Below are 14,596 nucleotides of genomic sequence, written 5' to 3'. Positions count from 1 at the left end.
ACATGGTCTGAAATTACGGATAATAGTCCTCCTTTTAGTAATTCAAAGACTGAATAGCTTTGAATCAGAGCTATCAAACAATTCTTATCGATATTGCATCACTTCAACGCGAATCAAACGCTATTGTTCTTTATTCACTTTTGTGCAGCGCGCGTTTTCGTAATAAAAACTATTTAAAGAATATTGAAAATTAAATATCCATATTAATAAACAATAGAAATTGATACTTTATGTACTTATCTTTTTATTTTTGAGGTACATTGTTTTTAATCATTGTCATTAATTATTACTTTCATCAAATTTGTAATTCTTTTATAAATTATAGAAACTCTAAATTATAAATTCTATTTTGTATGATGTTATTCGAAATAAAATCTGATTACGTAATATTTATAAATATATAATATATATTTTACATAAAAATAACAAATCAGTCTGACAGTTGATGTTAAAATAATGCAAACATTTCATACATGAGCTGCCAATGCAGTTCCGGATATTCTATTATAAGGTTGAATGAGAAATCTAACTCTAGCTTAGCAAGTCATTTTAGTGAGGAAAACACGAGTCACAGATTATCGCGTCTAAAGTTCAGTTGCACTGAAGTTCTCATGAAGGATAAAGCGTTTGAGTATATGATCCGTGGTACGCCCTCGATTTTCGTGCTTTCTTCGACGTCAAAGAAATTCTCGACATTCAACGTCGACAAGTATTATATCACTAGAGCACTATTGATACAATGCATGGGTAATTTTTTGCACGATCCGTATAATGTGAATAGTGAATATATTTTTCCTTACATTACATCATAATTGTACTTCTAGTATTATTTTATATTTACAGATACAAGTAATCATTTAATTCACGTTAATTTTTTATTCAACATTATTGAATTTAAAACGATATTAATAACCAGGCCGTTTTTTATAAAACAATTGCGAATTCATAAATTTAAATTATGTATATACAAATTTATATGTTTCAGAATAAAGTGAGATTATAATTTATCAAAATTAATACGATTTATTATTATATTTATACTATGGAATTTTTTATATCAAAATTAGTAATTTTTACTTTCATAAATATCGAAATTTACAAATGCGGTCCTTTTAATACACACATGGTTAGCTCTACTTTAGAATTTTGCAAATTGATGAATCTTACACAGTTAACATTATTACATGGCAGATCTCCAGTGTAAATAACTGAAGAACCGCGAGAGAATAAAGAATGAGGTACGAGATTCTTTGTTTCCCAAGAGTAAATACTTGTTCTCGTTATTCGTGAGCATCCTTCTTGTGTATCTCTACCGTAAAATCATTCGTAAATACTTGTCCTTGTTATTACTGTATTTCTACTTTATGCCACTATATTGTAAAACGTTTGTAAAAAAGAATCGACCACTTGTAATTATCTGAAAGTACAGTCATTTGGTTAAGAAGAATTGGGGAAAAAAATTTTATAATAATGGAAAACAAAATTTTTACTCGGCGAAAGAAAGTTCGTTAACATAATATATCATAGTTACAAACTTTATCAGTTATAATATGAAATGTTTGCATGAATAAATAGAAGCAAACTTGTAGAAAAAGATAACATTTGAAAAATTGTATCATTAGTTTTATTAATTTTTGAAAATTAATAATTCAAGTATGTGGCAATTAATAATCTCAATTAAGAAATTTACATAAAATTTGTTTTATTAATAAATTGTTGTTATTATAATTATTATGTAATATTATACAATATACCACATGTAGAGTTTCTTATTTTGCGAAAAACATGTCCGTTTTAACAAGTTAAATTGTGAACAAAAAAGTACTTAATTTCACGAAATCGAGTTACAAACTGATTTTCCAGCTTAAATTGTGCGATATAATGAAGAAACTTGTAACCAATGTTCGCGTTCACATCCTCTCTCTAACTACACGAGTTAATTCGATCTAATGTAAAATGACGTAAATTACAGCACTACTATTTCCTGTCATTTGCATAAACACGTAGTATCAACATTTCAGAAAGTTTTTTTTTTTTAATCACAAGGGAGGAAAAAAGCAAGAAAAAGGCAAAGGGCGTTACAAGAAGAGACACGCAGGTGGATTGTAAGACTCACGGAGGGGATTCAGCCCGTCAGAAGGATATCCCTCCTGAACCTTCACACACGAAGCTTCGCTTTATTAACGCTAAAAATATCTACTTTATATCAAGCAGACAATAGTGTATGTATCCAACGTTATTATAAAAATTTACAATCAATATGTAATTTATATTCATATGCGTTTAATATATCCAAAGTATTTATTGAAAAATGCATATATAAATTAAAATGTATATAGAGAAGTACATTATTACGATTACGATTTTATCAAGAAAGTAGAAACAATAAAATAACAAAAGGAATAAAAATTAAATCTACATCATTAATTAAATGTAACCCAGTTGTTAAAGAAACAATAGATTTAGTGAAAGGAACATTCAATTAACTTGTATAATTCGGGAAATCTATAAAGAAAATCTTACATTAAAATATATATAATTTCGATTGTTTATATTGTCTTACAACATTTTCTAAGATTTTTTTACTTGTAGAAACAATTCTTTCGGCTATCTATATAACTTTGAACATAATTACAGTCATTCTTACGTCATATTCTTCGAATACTTGCCATGATAGGTAAAAAAAAAAAAAAAAAAAAAAACAAAAGCATTTGCTCTATTTTATTCATGCAATCCATTGTCCTCGCTACATTCGTTGAGTGTGACTTGTCAGCCCGCACCAGCTACACGCCAGTATCTTGCCAGTCGAATGGACACTGAGCCGGTGTATCGAATCGCGTGGACATTCGTTAACACCATGGCGCAATAGCGCTCAGTGACAGAATGTGTTGTGTGCATGTCCCTTTTAGATGTGCGCGAGCAGGTTTCGTCTGTGTACATATGCCGAGAGAGGGTGGCAAAGGATGGAAGCTATACAAGCCCTGGTGAGCAGAGGATCATCGCCGTGGAATGGCATGATCATACGGACGGATGGAAGGGCCGCACTGGAAGGAGAAAGGCTGAGAGGACGGCTGAAAGAGAGGAGCAAATAAAAAGTTGGACCGCGTTGTAAGCGGGGAAAAATTACAAGGAGATAGCGGAGCAGGAATGACGGCGAGCGACGGCAACAAGTACCCCCGTCGGCGTCGTTCCAGTGTATCGTAAATATTGCAGCAAGCGAGAGACTCGACGAACCAACTCAGATTCGTTATTTGTCAAATCGATCTGATTCACAACAAGAATATAAAATATACAATCATAGAGATTTTTGATTCGCAAGCAATTTAGAGATTCGAGGATATAAATAACGGACTATATTCTTTATTTAATTTTTTTAATAAAACTTCATTGCAACAGAGTATGCGTTCATTTAATTACAAGATAGCTAAACGTTGCTGAAAATTATTAGGTGTTGGAATTAATTCGTAGCGTTTTACAAGTGATGGGAAGTACTTTCATTAATGTATTTTTTAATGTGAAATAAATAACATTCTTTCATTAAAAACGCTACGAATTAATTCCAACACCTAATAGTAAAACACTTTGTTGATCAATATGATCTTAATATTGAAAAACTTTAAATTTAAAAAATCTAATACACCTTGTGTTGTTATAATTTTTCTGAAAATAATTTTTTATCTAATAAAAAAAATCACTGTTTTTATTAACATAATCTTTTATTGGCTACTGACAATTTATTCTTGAAGATCGACAACAGCACCGCATTTGTGGTTCCATGTTACATGCTTTCTTCGCCATATGTTTGCAATCGCCTCTGGGAAAACCTTATTTTTATTTTTTGGCCCAGCTGCTGAATGGAACATTTCAAAAGGCTCTCTCACCCTCCTCGCCAAAATACATAACCCATAGCTGCAGGGTAATATTGGAGCAGATAACGTTAGTTCCTCTCAACAGTGCATCTTCAAGTGACATGATTTTCTTTAAATCTTTCTGTACATCCTCTTCAAGGTCGAAGCAACTTTAAATCAATTTTGAAGAGAGAGCACACAGGTATTGGCGAGAATCAAGCCATTTTATGCGTAATATAAAGGAATGATGATCATAAAATGCATGAACAGAAAAAGAACGCTGATTTCCTGGCGTGTACTACATTTTTATCTTCTTCTCGGAAAATGGCTTTTCTCTTTTAAAAGTCATGATCTCTTAGAATTCTTTTATATAACAGAAGATACTTTTTAATATAATTTGATACATATTTGCAGTGTACATATTAAATAATATAATAGACGAAAAAGACATGAACGCAAGCTGTGTGTTTAAAGGAATAATATCCTCTCAAAATGAAATTATAAAATAAAAATTTTGTTCATATAATCGCAATCACATTATTTTTTGTTATATTGCACAATAGCATCACGTATATCTATAATTTCTCAAAACATAATTTAAATCCTTTCATGACGAAAATATATTGAGATATTGAGATTAATATGATATGATAATAATGACATGACATATTAACTGCTCTAATTTTACCGATTAATTAAATTAATTAAATATTTACGTAATAAACTATCTCATTTATCTGTGCTTTGTGATCCGCTATTTTTAGAAAAATTTTTATATAATACAAATATTCGCAATAATATTATATCACTTTTCTTCAAACATACATTTCTTCTTTGCACTTTTATTTTGTCCTTGTTCGCTATTTACTCTCTCGTTAACTCGCACTAACAGAAGATACTGTACGTAAGTTCGCCGATTAAAGTGATAGAACTTGAGTACAGCTCCCACAAAATTACACTTTGTAACAGTAAAGAGAAACAGGTCTTCTCAAGAGACGCTGGAGATCTCTCTACTTTACCAAAGTTTCTTCCTCTACACAGATTTCGTTCGTAATATTGGACTGAACTTCTGACAATACACGATAAAATGTAATTAACTGTAACTGAATTTTGCATAAAATCTTCTGTGACAAAAATCTTTCTTCTCGTTTAAAAATTATCCATGGAGATATGACTCTTCATGTCTTCACCGAAAGCTTTGGCCAAAAGCCGTCGTATATACAACACGTATCACATTTGCCGACGTATCTAGAGTGAAACAATGATTCACATCTTGTAATGTTAGTTGATTATTAAGCGGAAGCTTAATATGGGGATTAGAGATCAAATCAGATTTACACTTTAGCTGATAGCGAACGCGGCTCCATAAATATGGGCAGGATACGTTACGGCGGCAAACGTGTTACGACATCGTAGGATGATAGCATTGCTGCGATGATGTAGCAGACTGCGAAGGGGAATCTCGATCGCCCCGAGGGAATGGAACGAATCTATTTAATAACTCTTGCTGACGTACGTGCGCGCGCGCGCGCACGATCGCCTTCGGCGTGGTACTGAAACCGCCGGATAAACCAACCCAATAGCGCTCGAAAAGCAAATCGTAAACCCCTGTGGTTACATCGTCGTCACAGCAATCGCGCTGTACTTATGCAACTTTGCCGCAGCTGTTGTGGATCTGTATCACTATCATGTTCAATAGTATACTCGCGCGAAATGAAAAACCCGAATTTTACTTCCGGCGACAGAACGTAAACTTTTTCCATTAATCGCGATACTGCCGTGAGATTGACTTCAATGCTGACTTAGCAATGTAAATATATATATATATATATATATATCTCGCACATTTATCTTTAATAATTATAAAATAACGAAGAGAGATAAGATTTGTCGTTGAACGGCTTCAAAGAGATGGACCGTTTTTGGAAATGTCGGCAGCTTATAATTTACTCTTTCTCGATAAATATCGCTCCACATCAGCTTGATAAACAAAAGACCCTATTATCTACATAATAGGATTCCGATAAGAACTTTAATACGCTGCTATTATGAACTACCGGAGCTTGTAAAACGGTGGATTAAAATTGCAGAGAAGGAACGTCGGACCACTAAAAGCGAAGGAAGGGCTAAGGAGGCTGTAGATTCAAGCATGACCTTGGATCAATTTTTGAAACGATATATTTAGAATATATCTAAATTAAATGTTATACTTGAATAAATGATATATTTTGGATCATCTCGTAAAGCTCAATATAATCGTTTTGGACGAATATATTAATTTCGAGCTTTGAAAATCTTTACACGGAAGTTACCATCGAAGACTATACATGAAAAACTTTCGATTGTTAATATTATTTTTAAAAATTACAAATATCGATCTAAATATTTTCCAATAAAAATGAATATAATATTAGTTGCATCTTGATTGTAAATCAAATTAAATACTGATCTATGAACTGTCAATGTGATTGCGTAAGCTTTAGTAGAAACGTTAAACTATTTTATAACGTTGGAAAAATATCTTTATTCGTTTACTCTACAAGCTTTTTAAAAATTATAAAAATGCTTACGCAATGAAAATTATGTGTACGCAATATATTAATTTCCATCCTTCATATTTCATCGCAATGCAATTGACCACAAAGATGCAAAAATGCGACTAGCGAGCGATGTTATGGTGACATTGCTAAGATGAAATGTTCCGTGCTGCGAAACTACACGCGCGGGATACGTATCCTTTATGGAACCGACGCGACGAACAAGGGAGTTATCTATTAATTTCCACCAATTACACGCCACCCAGTCTCGTCCTTTCAGTCGGAAATCGCACAGGTACGTACCAGACTGTACGGCACCGTATCAGAATTTTCAAGGCTCAACTTCAAATTATACAAGTTACTCCGATTTTCATTCATGCAATATTTTTTTTATCTCTAGAAATTTTATTATACAATCATGAAGAAACAATAAAATCTTATCAAATATCTTGTATCTTCCATTTTTTTTACTATATTCTGTTTTAAAATTCTTTGATAATTAAATAGAATTTTTTTCCTTTGAATACAATCTTTAAATTATAAGCTACATTTTTCAGTGTGATTATGCAAGAAAGAAGTGGGTTTCTATCTTGATGAGATCTATTAGAACATGATAATTTGTAAGTAATTTGACTTAATATAATACATCATCGGTTGACGTGATGTACATTTTCGGAACATAATGAGAGAGAAATGGTCATTTAAGAGTATATTAAAAAAATCAAACGATATCAACCCCCTGAATATATTCGACAGCCTCAGCGTGATTGATAAGTTCGATACAAAACAGCTAGAATTGGCTTTGTGTACAAAATATTTATCATGTTATCAAAATATTTATCAAGTTATACATCTAACTCAAATTCTATTTAAACTTCATTCCGATAAAAGTCATTCTTTGAATTGTACGAACAGAATTTAACTAAAAACATTACAGCAAATCGTAAGATGAACCCCGATATCCTCTATGGCTTCGTACAGTTAATGGAATTGAATACGCTCATTTATTTATATCCACATTGTACTGATGCACTCTACCTTATTAAATTTAAAGTAACACGCATTAAAAATCAAAACTGAGTATATCTAATTTTGAGTATGATATACCATGAAGATATATATACGATATGAAATTATAAGTTCTCAATACTAATTAAGCGGTAGGCATAGTGGACCTAGCATGCCTAGATTTAATTTTGCGAGAAACTGCCATATTCAAACGATGAACATGAGGAAACGATGAATATTCACTAATCGAGTTAATGAGCACGCTCTAACACACTTTTTGCTTGGAAAACTCATTTCATTTTCTATCAACGATGACATCTGCAACGCCTTCCATGAAGTTATTTTTTTTTTCATTATAAATCAAGTATCACTAATTAAAATCGTGACGCGTCTTCTTCTATTTAGTTTGCCTATTCCAGCATCCAATAAAGAAACTGAAACAACAATTGAAAAAAATGCTAACTTGTAATGCATCCATCTTATAATCTGTTAGATAAGAGATTTAAAACTTAAGAGTCTAAAACTTAGCAGTCTTATGATGTTTATAAATATTAGGTACTATGTTCATAATATTAAATTTGCTAAAATAATGAAGCTATTAATGTTCTCGTTAACATATAGAATTTTTTAACATTCTGTTCTTTTAAAATTGTAAAATAGAACATCTAAAGTGTTATAAAGATATTCGTGCCATTTATACACTTGCGTCATAGATATAAAAATTCGCAAGTCACCCCGGCAAAATTGTGCATACCATTTATGAACGTGCGCATCTCTCGCTTTCTCTCTCTCTCTCTCTCTCTCTCTCTCTCTCTCTCTCTCTCTCTTTGATTAACGCTTTTTTCTTTATATTAAAGTAATGTCCTTCATCGTTTGCTCAACAAACTCGACTAAATATATTGATAAGTATATCCCTATCTCTAAAAATATTATAAAAGATAGCCTTTGAAGACATAGTTTTTCACACAGGTCTGACATGCTATCGATTTCCCATTACATTCCGCGAATATGTAGCATATACATATCTAATATCGCACATGATATTATAGTATAGGATGTTTATGAATCGCATCAACAAACTTTCAGTGTGTTCGTGAGTAAAATAGAAGACTTTCTCTTGTAATTTTCTGCTACAAGTCTCTTGTTAGTCGCAAGTAGGAAGTGCTTCTTGCTAGAAAAGTTTTTACATGCTAACTGGACTTTAGATTATAAACCGTCATTTATTAAAGTTTTTGAGTAGAAAATATTTATCTAGTGTATAAAAAAGTTGAGAACAAATAACTTTATTTCCACATTGATACGTTGCGCATTGCACGCAAAGATGGCTACTCCCTGTACATTTTCTAAGGTTTGTATGCACAATCGAGAATATGTAGATAAATTGAATCCCACGATTTTAGATGTTGTCTATCTACTCGCTAGAAAAAGCAAAAATACGCGATACGAAAGCCGTACGAAAGCTTCATTCCAGCATACGAAGAATGCATTTTTCTCTCGGTTCTCTCCAGCATAGCAATGAAAATTCGAGAATCAATATTCCATGTGTGTCATCACAATGTGCTCCAGTGTAGTTCCCGTTGCTCGATCTATTTTATTTGTTCTCTGCATATGCTGTAATCGTGCGTCCGTTCTGGTACACAAAACTGGGAAACGACGAAGATAATTTCGTTGCACGTTTGCGTAACAACTTGGGCAATTGGAAATGCGCGAGAGAACCATATAAAACAATTAAACTTTAAAGCATTGGATATAATTTTATAGTGTATACTGTCAAATCATTTGAGAGAGTTAAACCTTTATTTTTATTATTTACAGAATTTAACTCAAATTTGTTTTTCTATAAGCTTAATTTAGAAACAATAAGCGATTTATAAACGATACAATTCTTTTCATATAATAAATTGAGGAAATAGAGAGAGAGAGAGAGAAAAAGAGAGAGAGAGAGAATCAATATTTATATAAAGTAAAAGTATTATTTCGAGAATTCTAATAATGTTATACATTTCGCATAGAGAATCAAAACAAAATAAAAATAGAATAAACGACCCCCTTCTCTCTCAACCAGGATAACTAGAATTCCTTAGGGAACAGAAAGTAATACGACAATTGATCGCCGCATTATAATAGCGCAGTGTTAATCGCATGCATCATCTAGTTAGACGGTACATTACCAGTCGCGCTTTTACAGAGTGTCATTCACACAGTTAAACGAAACAATAGCACCCGCCTCGTGTTGGATGCAACAGTCGATTCATTTAATGGCTCTGTTCCATTTTAACATGCAACGTCGTCGCGCTAAAAGATAGGAATACCGAATGCCATCGACTCGCTATATTTTACCTACTGTATCTCTCAAAGCCGTTTTTTCCTTCTCTCTTCTTGTATTTTGTCAAATCTTTCTGCAATAATATTTGCCAATTCCAGTTACTTATAGATATATTATTCAATGCATGTTTATTTTACCATTAATGTTAAAATAATGCTAAAATAAAGAAATCATTATGTTGCAAAGAATCATTGTGTTTAGATTATATGGTTTATGTAAAATACTATTTTTAATACAACGTAAAATATTAATTTTATAATAAATTAAATTAGAACAGGACTAGCAAGAATTTAGATGACAATGCTAGACTCTATTTTTAACCAATTCATAGATTTTTTCTATGCCTTTATATTGCTATTTATTTCAAACATTATTAAATTATAGATTAAATTATTAATTAGAAATTAATGTTTATTTAATATATTCAATGTCAAATCAATAAAATTGAAAGTGTAAGACACATAGATTATTTTAGTCTTAAAACAATAAGCATTCAGATAGAAATCAGTTGAATTTTATCATAAAGGGGATTAATAAATGTAGATAGTAAACAGAAGCATTATTCTTTGTTACGTTACATTTCGCGTTACAAAGGGTGTAAAATATCAGTCTGTCACTTCGATCAGTTACGATGGAAATCGATATTTCCGTGTAACCCAACATGTCACAAACTTCATAATATACCCGTTTTATGTATATAAAAGCAACTTCGATTTCGATTCGCTTACTACGATCAGGTCATTAAATATTGCAAATGTTACATTGACATATGTTAACTTATATTAACAAAACTTACATTGATATACGTATGTTAACATATGTATAGTGTATTAGATGTTACATAATTATAAATACACTGATTTAAAAATAATAAATATTGTCTATCTTTTAAACAAAATTTTATCAATTCTTTTCTAATTTATTATCAATACTGCGTGAAATTAAAATTTTACATTAATTACACATTAATTAAAATTTCACTCTACAAATTAGAACTCCATCTATCGCATTTCCCTTTGTTTTAAATAAAATATTCCCTCTCAATTGACACAAAGATTTCGCGTATGCTGTGACATACATTGAATCTGCTCTAGTGAACGACTTTTGCCGTCGCCGACGTTGTTGGCTCACGCAACATTCGAAATTTTCACCTCAATCGCGTGCGCGGCAACAAGCCATTCGACGTCGCTTGCGTGATTCCACGTCGTTGCACGACATCGACTTTTTCTTTCGTTAAATAACGACGTTCATACAATCGTGCCTGACGTATTCGGCCAAGTAGCTCATCAACTAACTTAGCCGCGTGCTTCACCCCGTCGCATTGCCAGATTACCGTGGCCCTGCTAGGTCAAGGATGCAATTTGGCCCGGATTGGTTTACGCGAGTTTTATCCGTCAGCTCCGCAAATATCTCTGCTATCATACGGGGTAACTATATAGACTATTTCAAACTATTGTATAAACGCGGTGCATACGGTGATGAAAGTTCGATCGTGTAAATCGACTTTGCGTAAAATGTCGATTACGATGTGTACAAATGGCTGTTGTACCAATCGTTGCTTGTCTTGAAATGTCATCACGTCAAATGTATTTATGCATTCAAGGAAACTAACAATATATAACATTATAAATTAAATGATTTTTAATAATTAACGTTTTTAATAATTTCAAAAACACAGATTGTAGAAAAAGTTGAAAAAAAGAATAAATTACAGATATTTAATATACTTTTCGCGATAGTTTTCAAAAGTAGGTACGCAAGTCGCACTTATAATTATGAAATAGAACAATAAATATCTCTTCTTTGTTAATATATCTTAAAGCAGGCCTGCCCAATTTGAGCTCCGGAGCCAAAAAAAAGTCATCGACGCAAAAAAAACTTCAACGTGGGTAAGATTTCGGAGATTGCAAGATGTTGATAAGCATCACTCGGATCTATCGGATCACTCGGACATATCAACACTTTACAATCCCCGAAATCTTACTCGCACTGAATTTTTTTGCGTCGATGGCTTTGCGTTTTAGCTCCGGAGCTCAAATTGGACAGACCTGTCTTAAAGGATTTCTACATCACGATATCTCAAGAATAATTTCTAACTTCAATTTAAGTTAAATATACAGACAAAGTTATAGAAACTGATTATTTTAGGAATTTTAATAAATTTTAATTATTATGCAAATTATTATGCAAATTGTATAAAAAAAAATAATTTTAACGATTTTAAGAATTCGTGATGATCATTTGGCTATTCGACGTGATTAAGATGGGAAAGAATTCGAAGAAAAATCTTGCCTTGAGAAGAGGGTGACTTCTCGAGGGAATTTTTTTACTTCAATTTTGTCCCTGATGAAAGTTCATTTCCTTTAGCCTTGATATTCCCAACGAAGTAGGAAACACAAACGGTGACCGTTGACTGTATAAGAAGCGCCGCGTGATGTTATTACCCCTCGATAATGAGCAGTCTCAGAGGTAACGGCAAAGTCACTTGGAATTCAAGAGGGCCATTCCGCCAAATGATGAATTGCTCATCTAAACGCGTTTAAATGCGTTTACAGTAACAAACCTCTCATTCCCATGCTTTTTCGCGAGGATAGTCTCATCTAAATCTAATCAGACGGCCGTGCATTTACGTTAAACGAACTATCGTTATCTCATAAGGTTTGATTACGGCGACTGACGTATGATTGCGCTACATGTGAGGAATAAAAGACACGCATCTTCACTAAAAAATTATAACGAAAATTTATTAAGTATGTAATATATCCGTTGCAAAGTTGACGCTATTATAATTGTTATATTTTTGAAGAATTAAATGATTAATGTTATTTATATGAGAATAATGTATTTGCTAATATACGTAAGTCAATAAGTAATTTCAATACATACGTTATCTTGATTTTTATAGAATGAGATTAAGGTCACTTCGTGATTTTTATATATATATATATATATATATATATATATATACTATATATATAAATAAATAAACTTACATTATTCTCTTAATACATATATACAATACAGAGAATGTACAATAAATCGGAACCAATTAATAACGTCAGTTGATGTTATCTTATTAACATTGTCTTTGTGCCATCGATCTGTCTATCCTGTATTTCCCGTAGCACAAAATCCTTTGGGGATGTTAAGGATCGATGGAGCGAATGGTTTACACAGTGCAAGTACACGTCAGCAAAAAGGATTTGAGAGCAATCCGTTGTAGCCACGAAAAAGCATGCAGGAAGTATAAAAACCAGTTTTCGTATCCTACTTTTATAATAATATTAAATAAAAATTTTGTATAATAGAAAAACAAAAAATAAATTTAATATTTAAAATATTAAAATTTGGCTTGTAGCCCTTTTGTTTTTTCATTTTTTAAATTTTATGAGCTTTATTACTAATAGATATATATTAATACTATTAGATATAAATATTAAACATATCTTTCTTAGCTTAGCTTTTATTATTATTTCTTCCCCAAATACAGTTTCGATGACGTTGCCATTAGCGCAATTTACGGATTTCCTGAAAAATTAACGCAAACGTGATTGTGCTGTGTCGTAGTTAAAATTCAATATTTTATGGAAATTTTTAATTCAAGCAATCTGTATTTTGCTACATTACAATTATATTAATACACGCAGATCTAATCTAACGTCTGCGCATCAGTGATGTGATGGCTGTATGAAATAGAAATTGTAACTATGCAGCCTGTTGTCTATATGCTAAAATTTGTAAAAACCCAAAGGACTACCTCGCATGTGGAAAGTCATATTCCATTTATAGTTTCGCACATGGTCGTTTCCGCGGTTATGTACCAATCTGTCCGTTCTGAATAAAAGATCCGCGCTCTTACCATTGCGTGATGAAATCTGTGCCGATGGTGAAGATCGGTGCGGAAGTGCGATTGACCTCGGTGCCATTCAGGCTGCTTTCGGTGCCGTTCATCTCCATTCCACCAAACCGAGGCGGCAGCAACCTTCAAAGCTACTGCGCCTTCTCCTCCTCAGTACCTAGTCATCTTTCGGACATCCTGAAAGATCGTAATAAAGTAAAGATACATTAAGTATTCGGATATTCGTGAAAACATTTTCTTTTAAGCTTACATGTTTTTAAGTTTTAATACTAAAATTTATGAAATTTATTATTAAATCTGGAAATAAATTCTCTTTTTATTTATTCATGTCTTATAAATCTTTTTCTTAAAGTAGATTAAGTAAAGTAGACTTTATGGCTAGGTATACGAAAAGTAAGAAACAAACCTTTTATATTATAGCATGTAAAACGATTAAAATCGTTATCATTGCAAGCAATATTATATCGCATGTTTAAGCACGACTTAAGATTTATCGAAGTATTACTGTCGATAATAAATATCTTTTTGCAAATAACTGTGATAGTATAGTCAAGGTCAAGCAAATAAAACGCAAAAAAACCTCCCTTTGCGTGTAGCACGGCGAACTCCATGTTTTATATTTATGATTATGTTCTAGAAAATGTGGCCATTACAGAATACGTATATGTACAATGCCAGTTGTATAAATGCTATGAATAGGGAACAATATTTGTCGTTTAATTGCTTGCGTATAACTGAAGAGGAAGAAAAAGAGAGAAAGAAAGAAAAGCTGACATAATTTGCGCGCGTATATTTTATTTTCATATAATTGCGCTGCAACGGTTCTTGAGAAAATTAATTATTAGTTGTTTATCTGTATAATAAATTATAACGCGAAGCGTATGATTTTCTTCAATTGCGAACTCATATTATTGTGCACGCGCAGACGTCGTTATGCAGGTTGACCCGATCATCGCTATGTAAAATCTCATTCTAAATTACTGCTTTCTGTGATACATATATGCATATTAAGATTCCA

At 32.1% G+C, this 14,596-nt stretch overlaps 1 protein-coding gene and 2 long non-coding RNA genes across 3 annotated transcripts in view; 1 reads left to right on the top strand and 2 right to left on the bottom strand.

Annotated features, from left to right (window-relative positions):
- mAChR-B (muscarinic acetylcholine receptor) overlaps positions 1-14,596 on the bottom strand; it is a 43,077-nt gene that overhangs the window by 9,468 nt on the left and 19,013 nt on the right. Inside the window, exon 2 of the mRNA XM_087410135.1 lies at positions 13,579-13,755. Coding sequence (XP_087266261.1) covers positions 13,579-13,676 — 98 coding nt within the window. The 5' untranslated portion in view covers positions 13,677-13,755. The remainder of the gene's footprint in view (positions 1-13,578; positions 13,756-14,596) is intronic.
- LOC147908233 (uncharacterized) lies at positions 1,766-5,626 on the bottom strand. The gene is made up of 2 exons (XR_015546310.1): positions 5,187-5,626; positions 1,766-5,096 (listed from the first exon to the last, which is right to left on the bottom strand). It is a non-coding gene; the product is annotated as an uncharacterized LOC147908233 (long non-coding RNA).
- Positions 6,071-13,053, top strand: LOC147908232 (uncharacterized). Its single transcript, XR_015546309.1, has 2 exons — positions 6,071-11,146; positions 12,845-13,053. It is a non-coding gene; the product is annotated as an uncharacterized LOC147908232 (long non-coding RNA).

Source organism: Acromyrmex echinatior, chromosome 10 (genome assembly GCF_024713525.1).
Source record: "Acromyrmex echinatior isolate Ae372 chromosome 10, ASM2471352v2, whole genome shotgun sequence".
Taxonomy (NCBI): Eukaryota; Metazoa; Arthropoda; class Insecta; order Hymenoptera; family Formicidae; genus Acromyrmex; species Acromyrmex echinatior.
This window is presented reverse-complemented; position numbering and strand designations above follow the sequence as displayed.